Below are 18,645 nucleotides of genomic sequence, written 5' to 3'. Positions count from 1 at the left end.
AAAATGTGTTTATATTTAAAGAAAAAAATATTAAAAAGAAATAAGGTACATAAACTGCGTACAGAATTTTGTACAGAGCAGAAAATGCAGTATATCTTAATTGTACATATGTAAATACTTTGTATGATGATAATGGGGAATATTATTATTAAAAATATTATATAGAGAAATAATATATTTTTTTATAGTATATATAGAGTGCAAAAAATGCATAAAACTGTAATAATCATCATTGTTAATATAATAATAATATACGTACGTCGTAAACAATTATTATTATTATTACTATTTAAAATATCATCATGTATGTGCAAGTATCTTTTATGCACAATTGTGTTCATGTAATGTATCATAAATATTATATATAAAAAGTTATTGTATGTATGTAATTTATATGAGAAATAATAAAATGTTAAAAAATATTATTATTATTATTATTTTATCCCTAGCAAAATTGGAAAAACAGCAGAACATTGCGGCTTTCGATTGGAAAAGACCTGGGATCGATTCTAGTAGTGACGAGGAGAATCTTTTTATAGGCTTTTTCAACTGAAGGTGAATTAGCCGATCTCATCTCATAGAAGGTAGCATGTTTTTTTTTTCTTTCCCAGAAACTCGGGTTTTTCATCCTGCATACAGACAAATCGGCCTTCAGAAGACACGCAATTTACACACAAAAAATACTGTCGCTGGTGGTGATGATGGACGGTAGATGGTGTTAATGGTAGTAGTGTCGTAGTAGGAGAATTAAGTAGTAGTGGAGAGGGTGAGATGTATTTAGCAAATTAGAGTAGAGTGCCCTCCTGCGATGAGTCCTTGGATACCCTGGAGGTGTCAAGTAATAATAATAATAATAATAATAATATTGTATAGTCCTGATATTATCATACCCTGCACGCTCTTCAACGTTAATTTATCCTCCTCAAATCCAGGTGACAAGATCTGAGTACCATAACTGATGAGCTGTGATCAGAACTTTATACAATGGAATCACCACTCTTCTTTCTCTGCTAGTGACTGTTCTTCTGAACATGGTACCAATCTTCTAGGGTATCATTACTATCTCTGCTATATTATCCCTCAAACTTCAAATTTCTATCGATCATCACCCAAGAGTACTTGCCTCTTCTGGTATAGTTCCACCAGTAGAGTATGCAGTCTTGTTCCATTGGTGTATCCCAAATTTCAATCCTACATTTAGTTCCATTAAACAGACACCTATTCTTTTTGCAAATCTGTCCAGTCCAGCTTACTCAAATCTTGAAGGGCCACCGCATCGGTGGCCTTTCAGGATTTAAATCTACTGGGACCACCTGTTTCACTTTATATCAATTGAATATCCTCTGCAATACACTGAGAATGTCATTGGTACAAAGGTGAAGCAGGTGGTCCCAGTACTGAGCCGTGTAGGACCCCACTTGTTACTTTCTACTTCCTTGACACCATTCCTTCGAACATGACTTTCTGGTATCTATCAGACAGGCAATGTCCATTCTGTTCATTAACCTGTTATCTAAACCTATATGCCGTAACTTAATAACTTAAATATCAGCTTATCATGAGGCACCCTATCAAATGACTAAAATAAAATAAAATTTGCACTTGTTATTTTAATATAAAAGGCAAACAAATTACTAAAATAAAACAAAATAAATGCATGCTGATCCTCACAGATAACATTTCCCCTCTCTAGTTATCCAAACTCTTAACTACAGAAGAAATTATTTTAACACTTTTAATATACCACCACCCATATGAAATGGCAATATCTCACTGTCCTCTCACTCCTTGGGCAATTCTCCCATAGCCAGACTCTCACTGAAAAGACAACTGAACAGAGCTATCAGTTCCTTAGCACATTCTCTCAAAACAGAAATCCCATCCAGTCCCGATGCCTTATTCAGATCCATAGAGCCTCCGTAACTCAGTCACTATAGACGAAATCCTTTGGTCGGAAAGACCTGGGTTCTATTTCCGTCAGTGACGTGAGGAACCTTTATCTGGTCTCTTTCGAAGTGAAGGTGAGTTAGCCAGTCTCATACGATAGGGTTTTTTCACCCGGAAACTCGGGTTTTTCGTTCTCCAGAACAGGCAAATCAGCCTCGTGAACACACACGGATTATGGTCAGGAATACCAAAGACAGCCATAGACTTGATTCGTCAGCTATGATGCTCCCAAGCACGGATAAAATTAGGGGGGAAGGGGATTGAGATGGTGCCGTACTTCCCTGTAAAAAGGGCCTCACAGTCTTTGTATCATCAGACGCTAAATAAATAAAAGGAGATCCATGGTACTTAGAATTCGAAACACAATCTCATACACTTCTATGCCTTGCTCTCTCCATCCCGCTAGAAATAAAACCTACTTTTCCAGGATGCAATACCCCAATAAAGTGATCAATATACAGCTCCACTATGTCTTCTGCATCAATCACTCTGCTACCATTTTCGTCTAACAATTTCATTCTTTCATAATCATTTCTCCTCCTACTAGCCACATAACGAAAGAAGTCCACTGCATTTTTCCTTGGCTCTAATGGATAATCTCTTCTCTTATTCCACTTGTTTTATCTTCTTTATTATACTAGTCACTTTCCTGGCTTGAATCTTATATTCCTCTTGCAACTTCTCTCCAACCCTCCCTTTATACTTTATCCATAATCTCTTTTTCAGCTGCAGTTTGGTTTGATTTCAGTACTCATCCACTTCACACCAAAATGAGTACTTTCCACTTGAGGTATACAACTTTTCTATTGCTGTTAATAAATTGTTCATTAGTTCTCGTGAACTAGCGATATATCCCTTCCTTCTTTCATCCATGGAACCACCCCTAGCTTATTTCTATGATTATTATATCCATCTGCTTTATAATTCCACATAAAGGTGCTTCTACTTGATATCCCTGTGTGTATTTTTCATCCTCCAAGTCAAGACTATATGGTCATTCTCACCTACCGTGGTAAGGTGAGAATGACCATATATCTCAGTTACAATCACATTCTCTGATGCTAGGACTAAATCTAAAACTCTTGAATCTGATGTTTCCCTACTACATGTGTCTGGGGGATTTGTTTTTCAAGAATTCTAGATACTCCGTCCCCTTACTACTATATGCTGTTTCCTCTTCCTAATTTATACTAATATAGCTCATAAAATATCCCATAATGAGCATCGTTCTGCACTTGCCAAACTCAACTGCCTAAATATCTGCTTCTTTCGCTCTTTGTTCTCTGGCTTATAGCAACATCCCATTAAATATCCTGTCCTTCCCACCATATTCTGAAAAACCATTACAACCGTTTACCAACAAATTCCCCGCTCGCAGAGGCACAACTCATCACTTATCATAAGTTATACATTACCATCTGTTTACCCTTACTATCCTGACATTTGCTGTACCTCTACTTCTATTCCAATTAGGACATCTTCTTTTGTCAACCACGTTTCAGTGATTCCAGCAGTCTTCGGACAGGCTGCGGCTATTGATACCGCCAGTTTATTTGTGATACTCCTCCTACCATTTGTATAGAGAAACATCGATGCATTATCACTATTCCAAAACTTATTGTTATACTCTCAGGATTATTTGATTCCGCGGTATACCATAGATTTTCCCAAATGATTGTCTACAAGAGGCCATCACTACCGCCATCCTTCAACCTGACAACTCTAGTTTCTCTATCCTAATATGCTTACTTGCCCATAGAACAATAACCTCTCCAGTTGCATGCGTCCTTCCGTGTTCGAATGCAATCCATCGATTGCATTCATTATTATGAATGAATTATCAACTATTTTTTACAGAAAAATATGACGCACGTCAGTGTATATAACTGATACACAGAAATAGATAGCAATGACAACGACTGGCAACCATCCAGCCGTTTCAACCTTGCTACAGTAGCTGGTATTTCTCATAATAAAAGTGCTAAATCAGATCCTAACTGGGTGACAAATGACAAGATCCTTGTTAAACTCATACAGCAGAACATGATGCTGAATCTCGAAAGTGATACTCATTTTCTGCGTACGATATTTAACACACAACTTCCGCATTAATTTTGCTTATTCATGACAAAAAAAGAGGTTTTGTGACGTAAAGATGATTGGTATAATTATATAGAGATGTTCATTAATATTAATTAATATTAACATTAATATTATGGTCTAATTTTTTTTTATTATGTGATGAATGAATAAAAAAAAAACAGCCTGTAACTTTCCCACTGCTGGATGAAGGCCTCCCCAATTATGGGAGAGTAGGTTCTGCTTCTCCTATGGCAACACACTCCATCTTGGGAGAGTGTATACATATTTGTCTGGATAAATGTATGAAGGTGAAAGACAATCGCACACATCCATGCCCACGGCGGGATTCGAACCCGCAGCTTTTTGGCTGAAGAGCAGATACGCTAACCATTCGGCCAACCAAACCGGCATTATGCACAACACAGCGCTTGACCTACGTTCAAATCTACTCCCTGACTAGAGGAACATTTTCTAAACCTTTCTTCGACCGGTTCCCGAGTTAGCCAATCTCCTACACGGGCAAGCGGGTTTTTTTCCTCCTGCAAACTCGGGTTTTTCGTCCCGTAAACTCAAGAAAATCGGCCGTGGAACCTACACTATCTCAAGCAATAAATATATAATGTTAGCATTAGGGACCACGAGATCGAGGCCCTTCTCAGCCGCCTACCTTCACCGGATGCCAGATATTGTTAGTGACAGTTTTTGGGCCAGTTATCTCTAATTGGCCTCCAGTGGAGATTGAACTTCCCCCTGTCTCCAAAAGTTAGATAGGGCTAATCGGCCTCGCCTAATCCCACTAAGGATATCAAAGGCGTTAGCGTTTGTTTGATGAAGAGACAGGCAAAAAAAGCACTGCCATCTCTTAGACCTAACCTTAAGGATATACTGTCTGAAAGACTGTGGCTTCTACAGTCAAGTTTCTTGAATTGACGGGATGTAAAACCAGAGTTTTTGGGAGAAAAAACCCGCTTGCCCATGTCAGAGATCGACTAACTCGGCATATATATTTGTATGCAGATTTCATATATAATTTCACAAAATTTCATATATATATATGAACTTTTGTGAATCTGCTTATTCTCTTATATAATTCAATATATAATTTTTCATTTATACTAAAATTGATTTCCTAAATAGCTGAAATATTTTACTTCTATAAGTTATTTGTTGAAAATGTAGTTTTCATGTTCTTCTATATTATTCAGGCCTTCATATTTTTATTGCAGGATTTCATGTCATATTTCTTATTTATTCACTTGAGTTAAATAATCCTGAAGATTTTAGATTTATTTAAGAGTACAACACTCGTTGATTAAAACAAAAAGCTGAATTTGATATCTCCCATTTTCACATCATGTTTAATGCAATCTTCCTCCTTCATGTGATCAATACAGACGATTAATAATAGAAGAGATACCATCCAATTTTACATTCAGTTCAATATAAATCAACTGCATGCTATTTCCCTATTTATTATTCAATTCTAACTGCTGACACAATTTAAACAGACTTTTCATGAATTGCTATAAATAATGTCCCATTTACATTTGTATTTTCAGCAGTTGCTCACTTTGTCATATGTTTTTACGGATCTACAAAACTTAAATACATATTCTTATATTCACCTATATGCTATTATCTGACATAGTGTGGATTCTGTGATCTACAACTCAAGAAAATCGATAGAGGAACTTTTTCTAAGCATTTCTTCGAAGGGATCCGCAGTTAGTCGATCTCTGACATTAGCACGTGGCTTTTTCTTCCGATAACTCAAGAAACACCTATATTCTTATATGCACCTATATGTTATTATCTGAAATAGTGTGGATTCTGTGATCGATAACTCAAGAAAATCGATCACAGAATCCACACTGTCAGATAACAACACTGTGTCAATGACAAGAGCTGGCGACAGTTGTAATCAACACTTCATCGGATGCCACTTATAATTACTAATATCTTGCATCATTAGTAATTATAACATCATCTTGCAGAACAAGAGGACAGATTGAACTGTCCTCTTGGTCTCCAAAGACAGACAGGACTAAAATGGCCTTGCCTTTTTATATACAGTATATATATATAAGGAAATAAAAGGTATCAGCTGATTTTTTAATAAAAGATAATTAAAATCATAGTGGTATTTCTACCTAGCCTGTGTAGCTCAGTGGAAGTGGCACTTGCATCCTCTGAGCTACGCCACTTAAACTTAAGTTCTAGTCTAGTCAATTGGAGGAACGTTTTCTAAGCCTTTCTTCGGCTTAAAAAATCGATCAAAGAACTCACGCTACTCCAGACAATAATATATCCGTATTAGTATTTAGGGAGACGAAATGAGTGAAGCTGTCTTGTTTACATACTCTCTTTCTCTCTCTCTCTATTTGAAAAGCATGAAGAAATATATTCATATCTTAAAATTATTATTCTTATCAATCAAGTTCAAAATTTCAGTGACTCAAAGCAATTTTAAACTTCCAAGTTGAAAATTGTAATAAATTTGATACTTTATATTTATATAAAGAAACGTATTGTATAATGAAATCTCCAATGTCTGCCATCAACAATTATATATCACGACTGACATTGTTTATTGGCAAAATCGTGCTATGTGCTGAGTGACTAGATGGTGATGATGCAACTAATTCAGTAAATCGTGCTAAATCGTTATAATGAAACAAATTCTAGTAGAATTTGTTTTCACCAGAGGAAACGAGAGAGAGGATGTGCAACAAAAGTACACCTACTGTACCTGCAGTAACAATATCAACCAATTTTCACATACAACCTTGATACGGGCCCATGAAAGGTTGACCATACTTACATGGCATGTGGCCCGTATCTTGAATTATTTAAATATAATATCAGACGTCATCACGAGAATGAAACCTAATACACGGATTCGAACCGTGAACTTGGAAAAAATCAAATTAATAAATTACAGACTTCTTTGACTGCTCAGCAAAACATATTTAGGAAGCGAAGTATTCATAATGAATCGATTGTTCGTACTAGTCCTGTCGTAAGGGAACTTATTGCGAAAGAAGGAAGGTGTTATACAGACTCAGAATTTATTAAACGATGTTTATTACCTGAAAATGAACAAATATGCCCAGAAATGAAGACGTTATTTCAAAATATTAGTTATCTGACAGGACTTGTATAAGACGAGTAAGAAGAAATCGGTATCAATTTATTTGAGCAGATTAAATTTAAAGCAAAATCATTTGAGTGTTACGCTCAAGAAAAGGATGAAAGTACACAGACATTGCGCAGTTAATGATATTTATTCGAGGCATCGATAACTTTGATGTTCATGAAGAATCGGCCAGTTTGTGTGGTTTCAAAGGTACTACAACCCGCAATGATTTGTTCATAAAGATAAAAGAAAATATTGATTCTTTAGAATTGGACTGGAAAAAAATTATGTAGTGTGATAACCGATGGATTTGTGGCTCTAACCCCAGTGCAGTACATCGAATTTGTGCGGAATTACAGAATTTAGGTTTTATGATAATCCAGTGGTGTTTCGTTGCATTATTCATCAGGAAGCACTTTGTTGCAAAATTTTGTGATCAATGAAAGACGTTATGGACATTGTGATATCAACTGTAAAATTACATCTGACGTAATGGTCTGAAACACCGCCAATTTCAAGAATTCTTGATAGAAATAGAATTGGAGTATGAGGACGTTATCTAGTACTCAACTGTTAGATGGTTAAGCAGAGGTGCTGTGCTAAAAATATTTTTTAAATTTATGTGAAGAAATAGATATTTTCATGACGGAACACGAAAATACTGTCCCACAACTATCAAATAAAAAATGGATTATGTCTCTTGCATTTACGGTAGATATTACAACGTACCTTAATGAACTTAATTTGAACCTGCAGGACCAAGGTAAATTACTAGCAGAAATGTTTCCTGACATAAAAGCTTTTGAAGGCAAACTATGTCTGTTGAAAAAATATATTGTGGAAGAAAATCTACATCAATATATTTGTTGCAAATTTGCAACTACAGTTAGCAAACACAAAAAGAGTTTTTTTTTTTTTTGTTCATACTATTGAAGATTTACAAACGAAATTTTCAACAAGATTTGTGGATATTCATAAAAATAGCATCCAAATGCGATTATTTTTGAATCCTTTTAATGTCGACATTGATGACGCACCAAATCAACTACAGATGGAAGTTTTGGAATTAAAACACAATGAAACATTAAAGAACGCATTTTGGTTAGAAAATGTCTAAAAATTTTATTGATGTTTACTAAAAGAATTTGAAGGATTAATCAGTTTCGCAAAGAAGATGAGAGTCGCATTTGGAAGCACATACATTTGCGAACAAGCATTTTCTGCCATGAGTTTTAGAAAAAATAAATTTTTTTCTCGACCTGACTGATGAACTTTGCATTCATTTGCATTTGAAATCATTGATTATTCTAAGTACTCTTGCCAATTCAGATCACAACGTTCCTTTTGTCACAAATCCCCACTCCTTTGGAGTGGGGATTTGTGACAAAAGATAATTCAATTTTCTCTTCTACCACAAACCTACATCGGTTGTATCACTAAACAACTTTTAAGGGTATGACATTGTTTTGAACAAGAAAGAATCAAGCATGCAACTATTATTGTAATCGTCAGTAAGTCAACCAATGTCTACAATAGTTGCAAATACGTCAGTCCAAAATGCAATTCCAAATGTAGAAAATCTGCCAAAAATTGAGGCATATTTAGATGGAAATTGTTCTGCAGATTCAATCCATAGCCAGCAATTAATGTGTAACTGTTCCAATTTTCTTTCTGCCTTTTTTCCCTAAATCTGGATAATTCTTTTGTACTGTAACAGTCATGAACAATCTCTTATCATTTTTATAGTTACAGTTATCGCATGGATGATTTCAACAGACCTTTAAGACTATTAATTACATGGTATTTGTTTTGAGGTTTCGCCAGCAAATGCCATCGGGAGAAAAAAGATAAGAATTATAGTCCAAATGGCATGACTTTGTTTATTTCCCAGGGTGGTGCTTTATGGGTAATATTTTTAGTTGTTTTCACACCTTCCTTTCCAATGCTAGCCGGTTGAAAGAGCGGTTAGCATAATCACTCTGCAATCAACAGATTTGAATCCCACTATGGGTACAGGTGTTTGTGATAGTCCTACAAACTCTGTGTGGATAATTCCTGACAATATAAACACTGACTGCTCATGTATTGCTATAAATAATGTCCTATTTACAGCATATATTTCTATCATTTTCAACAGTTTCTCACCTTCTTATATGTTCTTTTTTTAATGATCTACAAAACTAAAACACATATCCTTATATGTTGTTGTGCCAGTTAGTCGATCTTCGGCGCCAGCAGGCCGTGTTTTCTCCTGTTAACTGAACAAAAGCAATCACAGAACCCACACTATTTCAGAAAATAACACGCTGTGTTAAGGATGAAGAGACAGCAACATTATCAATAGTCTCTTCAGCAGATGCTGCTTATAGTTAGTGATACCTTGCATCATCTATCTCTGACTACGAGTGGGGATTGAACTGTCCTCTTGGTCTCCAAGATAGGGCTAAAATGGCCTCACCTACTCCCTATAAGGAAATAATATTTCCTTATAGGGAGTTTTTTAATAAAAAAAAATCCCTATAAGGAAATATGTTTTAATAAAATATTTTTTAATAAAATATCATTTAAAGTATTTCTACCTAGCCTGTGTAGCTCAGTGGAAGTGATACTTGCACCCTCTGAGCTATGCCACCTGAACTTAAGTTCAAGTCTAGTTACCAACTGGAGGAACTTTTTCTAAGTCTTTCTTCAATTGGTTCCCAAGTTAGTTGATCTGTGGCATGGACAAGCAGTTTTATTCACCAGTAAACTAAAGAAAATCGACTGTAGAATCCATACAATTTCAGACAAGAACATACCCTCTTAAGGTTAGGTACCAATTTATCATTTATCATTTCTTATACTTACATTTATCGCACTGGTGATTTTAGGAGATCTTTTCAGCCTATTAGTTCCATGGTATCTGTTTTGATGTTTCTCCAGCAAATGCCATTGGGAGAAAAAGATAAGTCTCATGCTCCTGATGGAATCACTTTGTTTATTTGTAAGGTTTGCGCTTTATGGGTAATATTTTTAGTGTTGTCTTCACATTCTTCCCATTCCATTGCCGGCCTGATTGGAGTGTTAGCGTAATCGCTCTGCAGTTAATAGGTTGAATCCCACTAGAGGTATATATATTTGTGACTGTCCTGCTAACTCTGTGTGGATAATTCCCGATACAATATAAAGACTGGCTTCTCATGTATTGCTATAAATAATGTCCCAATTACAGCATATATTTGTATCGTTTTCAACAGTTTCTCACCTTCTCAATAGTCTTTTTATGAATCTACAAAACTTAAACACATATCCATATATGTTTTTGTGCCAGTTAGTCGATCTTTGGCACCAGCAGGGGGGGGGGGATTTTTTCCCGTTACCTCAAGAAAATCGATCACAGAACCCACACTATTTCAGAACATAACATATTGTGTTAAGGATGGTGATATAGCAACAGTTGTCAATAGTCCCTTTAGTGGATGCTGCTTATAGTTAGATGTCTTGGGTTTTCTATCTTTCATTAGCTAACAGTGGAGATTGACCTGTATCCTCAGTCTCGAAAGATAGATAGGGATAAAATGGCCTCACATACTCCCTACAAGGAATTAAAAGGCGTTAACTGATTTTTTTAAATAAAAGATCATTTAAATTATAGAGGTATTTGTACATAGCTTGCGTACCTCAGTGGAAATGAAGCTTCCATCCTCTGTGCTAGACTTAAGAATCAAGTCTAGTTACTGACTGGAGGAACCTTTTCTAAGCCTTTCTTACACTGATTCCCGAGTCAGTGGATCTCTGGAACGGCCAAGTGGGTTTTTCTCCTGGAAACTCAAGAAAATCGACTGTAGACCCACTCTAATTTAAACAAGAACATATCCTGTTAGTGTTAGGTACCAAGAAATGGTACCTAGCCATCTCTTGGCAGTTGCCACTTATAATTAGTGACAGACATGGGCCAGGTACCTCGGATTGGCTATCAGTAAAGATTGAACTGCCCACTCAATCTCCAAAAACTAGGTAGGGTTTAAAAGACCTTGCCTACTAAAAAAAGGTGTTAGCTGATTTATTTAATTTAGTTATTTCTACATATCAGTGAAAAAAAAACAGTGCCTGTGTAGCCCTCAGGGAATGGCAATTTTCTTCCATAGCACCACTAGAATGCTGGAAGATAAATTTTTACAGGAGCGATTCGCAGAGGAACAGTTTTTAGGCCTTCCTTCGGTGATTCCCGAATAAGGTGATCTTTAGCTCACGAATTTTTTTTTTTTTTCTTTCTCGAGAAATCTCTGACTTCTAATCTACGATTCAAAAATTCGATCAAAGTACTCAAACTATTCCAGACAATAATAAATACCTGTTGGTATTAGGGACACGAAATGAGCAGAGTTGTCTTCTATACTCTCCACCCAGATATTCCTGATTCAGTAATAGCCCTGAGCTCAGCAGTCAGTGAATGCTTAAAATTCACGAGAGAGAGAGACAGAAATAGACAGGATACGCCTGCAGTACCTGACAGTAATAATATCAACCAATTTTCGTATACAACCTTTGTCACGAATACATGGTTTCTGTATAATCCTTTTACTGCATCAAACCTACTTGCTTTTAGTCGATTTTCAACAAATATTTTTATACGTGTTCTTCTGTAAGTTAAGTAATGCGTTCAAGTAGGAATGTTTTAAAACATAAAAAAAAAGTGAGATCGATTATTCTTTATTCGAAACAGGTGAATAAACAGAAATCCTAGTAACTTGAAGGCTTATAACCAGTCTTCATAGGTTCTTCGATACTTTTTTCCCCTTTAGATGAAATCACTGATCATTCTAAGTACTCTTGCCAATTCAGATCACAACTTTTCTTTTGTCCGAAATCTTCACTGCCAGAGGAGAATTATACGTACTCCAGGTGGGACAATCTTCACATTTGCTAGATTATTTTAAATCTTCTACTACAAACACCAGCATCGGTTGTATTACTAAAAAACTTTTAAGGGTATGACAACTGTCTTTTTTTAAAATGAAACTTTCATTCCACAGCGAAGTTTTACCACCCTAATAAATATTTTAAAGTTCTTCAGAACAACAAGGAATGAAGGATCCAACTTTTATCGTAATCCTCAGTAAATCATCCAATGTCTACAATAGTCATAAATACGTCAATCCAAAACGTATTTCTAGGAAAGCCAAATGTAGAAAATTTGTTCCATCTTCACAGAAGTTGTTTTTGCAGATTCAAGCCATAGCCAGCAACTAAGATGTAACATTTTTTTCCCTTTCTGTCTTTTTCCCCTAAATCTGGAGAACTCTTTTGAATCGTAACAGTTGAGAACAGTACGTTATAATTTTTTTATACTTACAGTTATCGCACGGATGATTCCAGCAGATCTTTCCAGACCATATTAGTCTCAGAGTGTTTTGACGTTTCACAAGAAAATGCCATCGGGTGCAAAAGATAAGTATCATGGTTCCGATGGCATTACTCTGTTTATTTGCAAGGGTGGTACTTTATGGGTAATATATTTTTAGTGTTGTTTTCACACTCTTTCTATTGCAATGCTGGCCTTGTTGAAGGAAGGTTTAGCGTAGTGGCTCTGTAGCCAAACGATTTGAATCCCATCATGGGTATGGATGTATGTGATTGTCCTACTAACTTTGTGCGGAAAGGGTAAACGGCCACCATATCACTTCTAGCAAAAGGCTTCACTCCTCAAACTATGATGTACAGGAGTGACCATACCGCGCCTATTGACGTCAGTTGAAAATAACTAACGTATATTCCAATGGTATTTACCTAAAACTTGGAAATTATAGCATCTTTACCATTCAACCACAATCTTGTTCTTGCTTTCATCTTTTCTACCATAATTCATAAATCCATTAAGAATCAGCTTCTGTGCTAACTGGAAATACTTAGCTAATAAAAAATCGCTTGTATGGATTCACAGATTGGTTAAATATAGAGGACATTAGCTTGGAAATCATGTTCGATGGAATTTTCAAACTCATGTCATCGATGGATATTATTTTGCAACTTACATTATGGAGCCGGTGTAGCTGTGTATGTGGCGTTTGCACACCACGGCGCTCGACCGTACAAAGGAATTATTTCTTCTAGTCGGCGACTAGAAGAAATATTTCTAAGCCTTTTTTTCTACCAGTTCCCGAGTTAGTCGATCTCTGGCACGGGCAAGCGGGTTTTTTTCTCCAAGAAACTAGGGTTTTTTCGTCGGTAAGCTCAAGAAAATCGACCGTAGAACCCACATTATTTCAGACATTAAATACGAGTGTAAGGGTTAGGGACCATGAGACGTCGGCACTTGTTGAGCCGTCTCTCTACACTACGTGCCGCTAATTAGGCTATCACTAATTAAGCTATCTATGATTGAGTACCAATGAAGATTAAACTGCCCGCTCAGTCTTCAAAGTTAGATAGGGCTAAAACGGCCTCGGATACTCCCTATATACAGGAATAAAAAAGTGTTAGCTGATTTTATCATTACTCACATTATTGCGCGATTCGTTTTCCTGTTTAATCTTGTAATTAAATATTTGGTTTCGAGATTATTTGGAAATATGATTTCGTAATTAATGTTACATGCGTATGTTTACGTTATTATTTGGTTTGAACACTTAAAAATGGTTTCTTAAAAATTGCTAATACGTCTGAATTCGGAAGTTATATATTTATAATGACTAACTGCTAGATGACGCTACTGAAGCTAGTACGTTAACTTAGAGTGGAAAAATACAATCCGGATTTGTGTTTTGATCACAGCCTCTTAAATACAGAGAGACATTTTAAATGAAATAATTTTAAATACGTACCTGTTGAATTATGGTGGATGAATAAAACGAATTGTCGTACTCCCAACTTCTGCAAGGTATAGTCTTGTTGGTTTCGTTCAGGATGGAATCAGAATCCCAAGCTAATGTCGTGTTGCCGAAGTCATATTGTTCGCATTGACTGAATCTTTCTTTTCCTTCCACAGTGATCCTTGGAATGCTAAAGTTTTTCCAACTTTCAGTATCATTGACCATATCTGGGGGTGGAGTGCACCAATAGTCGATTTCCGGAGCATAGAATGTAACTACTAGCTTATTCCAAGCTGTAGGAAAGGCACCAAAAAAGAATATAAAAAATATTCCAATTTGCCAAGGCCCACAACCGCCTATGATATCAGTGAACTCCTCCACACTTTCTTCTTTTTCTCTTTCCTTATTGGTGTCATTTTTCAGGACCATCTGAAGAAAATTGGTGCATTAAAGTTAATGAATTGGAAGCAAGCAGAATGGAAATTAAAATACATAAATGTAATAATAATCAATGCAATATAGTGTTTAAAATAAATTTTAAAAAATTAAATATAAATATTTATAAATATTTAAATTTAAATTATTAAATATTAAATATTAATTAATTTAATAAATATTTAATTTTTAAATATTTATATATAAATATTTAAAAAAATGTTTTACACAATACATTACAAGATAAGTTATCAAAAAGACAGCGTGTTAAAAACATGTGATTGCTCGGGTTGAAAGTACCTTCTATAATATACGCAGAAGGATAGAAAAATACATATTGTAAAAATAATATATCCTTTAAATCGTGATTTTTACTTAGAGGGCGCTAGAATATTTGCACAGACGAACAAAGTGATGTATTGACGCTAGTCGTCGTTACATGATGTGCTTTAAAATGAAGGAATATTTACAACGAAAATAAGCATATGGTGATTTAAAATAAATAAGCATTCATTTGCATAAACGGATAATTTATGAAAGCACTGGAAACGAAACACAGAAAGTTAATATTGCGAAAATTATTGAAATATATTACAACACTTTTTCCAACAATGTTCCTTCTCGTTTGCGTGGTAGAAAATATAAATAAAATAAAGCATAAGTCTTTTATAGAAATTAATAATTTCTATAAAAAGACTAATAATTAGACAACTCTTGGCTAACTGATGAATTATTAAGCCTGAGAGACGCGGATAATGAGCAACTAAAATGTATTCATGGTATAAAATATGCTAATTATTATATTAAGCCCCCCCCCCCCTCCCACCAGAACTTGGAACTATTCTTAGCTTGGAACAAAAATATTTAACGCTTTTTTTATTTACTGGAAAATAAAAGCAATGTTCATTTTTACTTCCTTCCTTGTGACACAAATAAATAAAAACACTCTGTCACCTTAATTGGTGGTGGTCTACCTTGGCCCGGCCTTGGTGGAGTTGCTTTTACAAACTAACGATGCCATCCTCTATCTCTCAACTGTTTTCGCCACAAAAACTGCACACCTTAACGCGCCATTATTGTAAAATAAATAGTCAACAAATTTAGAAAAACACATTAAATTAATTAGTAGACAATTTCAAAATCCACTGGTGCATTTAACTGAAATTAAGGAAGATATGTTGACTTTAAAAAAAAACAACTTAAAGTCTATAATAAATCGCTATTTCCTGAATGTACGGAATATTATGATAGCAAAATCTAGTTAACACTTCGTTACTATTTTTTAATCAAAATTTTCATTCAAATTTGATTCTGATCTCACATTTTTTGTAAGATCTTCCATCAACTCGTCTATATCTTGATCTTCTTTTTCTCCGCCATTTTCTACACGCACAAAAACTGAAAAACGATACCCTTCATCCATTGCCCTCACTAGACATTTTAGAGTTGCTAACTTCTTTCCTTCGTGTCCAACAGGTGGATCGAGAAGGATGGAATATCTGTGTTATCTGTGATTGGCATGATGATCTTCCTTTACATACCCACTAGGTATTTCAATAATGAAATTTAATTCTTTTAGGGTTGTCTCAGATTTTTATACCTACTTTAAGGTGATATTTATTTGTTTTTAGAAGTAGGTAGACCAGTCAAGGAATCGAAAATGGGTGAGATCCGATTACTCAAGGTTCATTGGGAATTTCGCAGTGTGAAAAATGAGTATAATCCTTATGTGGTCAAAATCCGTCGAACAGTGCAACCTGAGATTTTTTTTTATACTTTCAAAGCCAATTAATCCTTTACAAAATCCGATCTGAATACTTTAGATTTTGTAAGCTTGTCGTGTTCGATAGCTTTATCGAATAAAAGTGACGTATCTATAATATAGAAAGTCGCGCTGGAGTTGCAATAGGTTGAATGTGAGACTTAATGATTTTAACAATAAGAGTAGCCATTTAGCTTCAGTATATGAGTTAGAGTTACTCTCTAAGGCAGTGATGTTTAGCCTTTTTTTTGGGGAGGGGGGGGGCAAATGCATCCGAAGAAAGCTGACAATACAACGTACGTATTTAAAAATATGTCAAAACGCAATTCGATAACAATGACTTATTACTATTGCGTTATGAAAAATACATCAATGATTTGAGATTGTGCATTTGGGAGATTTTTTTTTTTTCTTAATTCGAGTTTCAGAGATGATTTGCTATAGGGGACTGAATGGATGCGTGCCCTTTTTTTCATTGTTCGAATTTATGTACACATGCATCTTTGCTTTTATGCCATTTTATCGATATAAGTTTGTAGCATGAATTAAAATCGTTGGTGGGCTTGCGTCCTGTCTATTAATAGGTTAGACAACATCGTTTTATTACTAACGTTTTGCTTTACTTTGATTTGTCGCATTCTCTTACAAGTTTAAGATGTTATGTACGAAGGAAAGAAAGCAACTAACCACAAAGTTTTATTATGCCATGAACTTATTAAGAGTATAGTTTCTAATTTCAAATTTCAAAAAAAAGATAGTTCATATAAACAAAAGAAAAAAACGATAACAAAAACAAAAAACCATTCTTAGCAATATTTTAGGAATAAGTTAAACGAAATAAAACAAATAAATAAACTTTAAATCGCTTCAGTATGACTGGATGAAAAAAATTAGATTCTTTTGGATGAAAAACCTAATTTAAGTTAATTAAGCATTAGGAATATATGCTATTAAACAATATTAAAATTAAATAATATATTTGCTGATTATACTTTTACAAAAATAATAATAATAGATTTTTTTTTCAGTAAAATCTTGAAATATTTTACAAAATTTTCATTGTTTTGTTTCGGGACTGATTGGGCCCTTTCGATCCAAACGGCTTAAAGTGGAATCTGTTACCGGAAGTCACTATTAGTATTATTATTAAACGAGTCCCCCCTCCCCCCGTGGAATCCCCAAAAAGACTCATGAGTCCCCAAACATCATTCACAAACATACCTAAATCAGTTTATAAATAGGCTAAACAGTATGGATTTCTCCAAGGTGTTTTAAAATATACAGTAAAAACTTCCCACATCATGTCGCGAATAATAAACAAATAAATAAATAATGTATATGCCATACATTCGAATTATTTAATGAATTTAACTTCTTATTTATACATTGGACACGCGCCATTTTGTTGATATAGGCACGTGTTTACTCAGTAAGAAAAAAGGGCTAGAATTCAAATCCAATCAAGAGAACTAGAAATTTATGGAAAACATGTTTAGTTTGTCTAGAAATTCATACAAACAAGAGACGCTGTTGTAACACATTCCTTTTTCTATGGCGTAATAAATAGCCATCACTGCTCGCACTGTAAACTTTGCACTAACCAATGTTTGATGTTTTCGCTGGAATATCACAGACTACAATTATTATACATAAAATAAATATTTTTATTTCATAAATAAAACTAGTGTCTAAAATTATTAGGATTTAATTGTTTTAATATCTGTATTTTAATATATTAAAAATACAATACAATATAAAAATATATGCTTTTGAAATATCCATTCATTCATATATTTTGTAAACTGTAGAATGTAAATATAATAAAATAGGATTAACGATAAATACCGGACAAGAATAGTTGCAATCCTATATTAATAGCCTATGCTATTAGAATATAACATACAGTAACACACGACTGCTACCAAAAGACTAAATTGTTTAGCAAACATTACACAACGTGGAATTATTTACGCGTCTGCCAAAAAAATAACTAGAATCGTGTCGGTTGGTTTCCAAAAGTATCGCCATTTACAGAAAAATATATCGGAAACCGATTTGCTATATTCTAAAGATAGAAAAAAGATGTTCATCTATACTTAATAGGAAATTTATGTTTATAACCTTTTTTTTTAGCACATTTATAGAATTTAATTGCAATGTTGTAAATCTCTTACCTTTAATTATTTGGACAACTCAACAGCACAGCAAATAAGCGAGCACGATGTGTGTCGTTCAACTGCTAGCATACTTCTATGAAGCAGGAAAATAAACGGAAAAGCTGAAACTTGTTTGACTGTTGTAGACTACTTAGATGGGGAAGAGGGAGGGGGGGGGGAGGAATCGTGCGCACGCATACTTTTGTATTATGTGGGACAATAAAGGTGAACTTTAAGAGAAAATAGGCTAAACAGTATGGGTTTCTCCAAGTTTTTTTTTTTTTTTTAATGTATAGCACAAGTGTTTATATTAATAGAGACAGATAACAATCAATA

At 34.7% G+C, this 18,645-nt stretch overlaps 2 protein-coding genes across 2 annotated transcripts in view; one reads left to right on the top strand and one right to left on the bottom strand.

The window, feature by feature from the left end:
- The window catches only part of LOC150096124 (organic cation transporter protein-like), a 104,899-nt gene extending 86,461 nt beyond the window's left edge, over positions 1 to 18,438 (bottom strand). Inside the window, exons 1-2 of the mRNA XM_090408820.1 lie at positions 18,328 to 18,438; positions 13,969 to 14,385 (exon numbers count right to left, since the gene is read on the bottom strand). Of these exons, the coding sequence (XP_090264946.1) occupies positions 13,969 to 14,385 (417 nt within the window). The 5' untranslated portion in view covers positions 18,328 to 18,438. The remainder of the gene's footprint in view (positions 1 to 13,968; positions 14,386 to 18,327) is intronic.
- LOC150096122 (uncharacterized) overlaps positions 1 to 18,645 on the top strand; it is a 135,979-nt gene that overhangs the window by 19,402 nt on the left and 97,932 nt on the right. The gene's annotated exons all lie outside the window — the stretch shown is intronic.

This window comes from Typopeltis vanoorti, chromosome 19, assembly GCF_054136105.1.
Source record: "Typopeltis vanoorti isolate ZY-2024b chromosome 19, IOZ_Tvanoo_1.0, whole genome shotgun sequence".
Taxonomy (NCBI): domain Eukaryota; kingdom Metazoa; phylum Arthropoda; class Arachnida; order Uropygi; family Thelyphonidae; genus Typopeltis; species Typopeltis vanoorti.
This window is presented reverse-complemented; position numbering and strand designations above follow the sequence as displayed.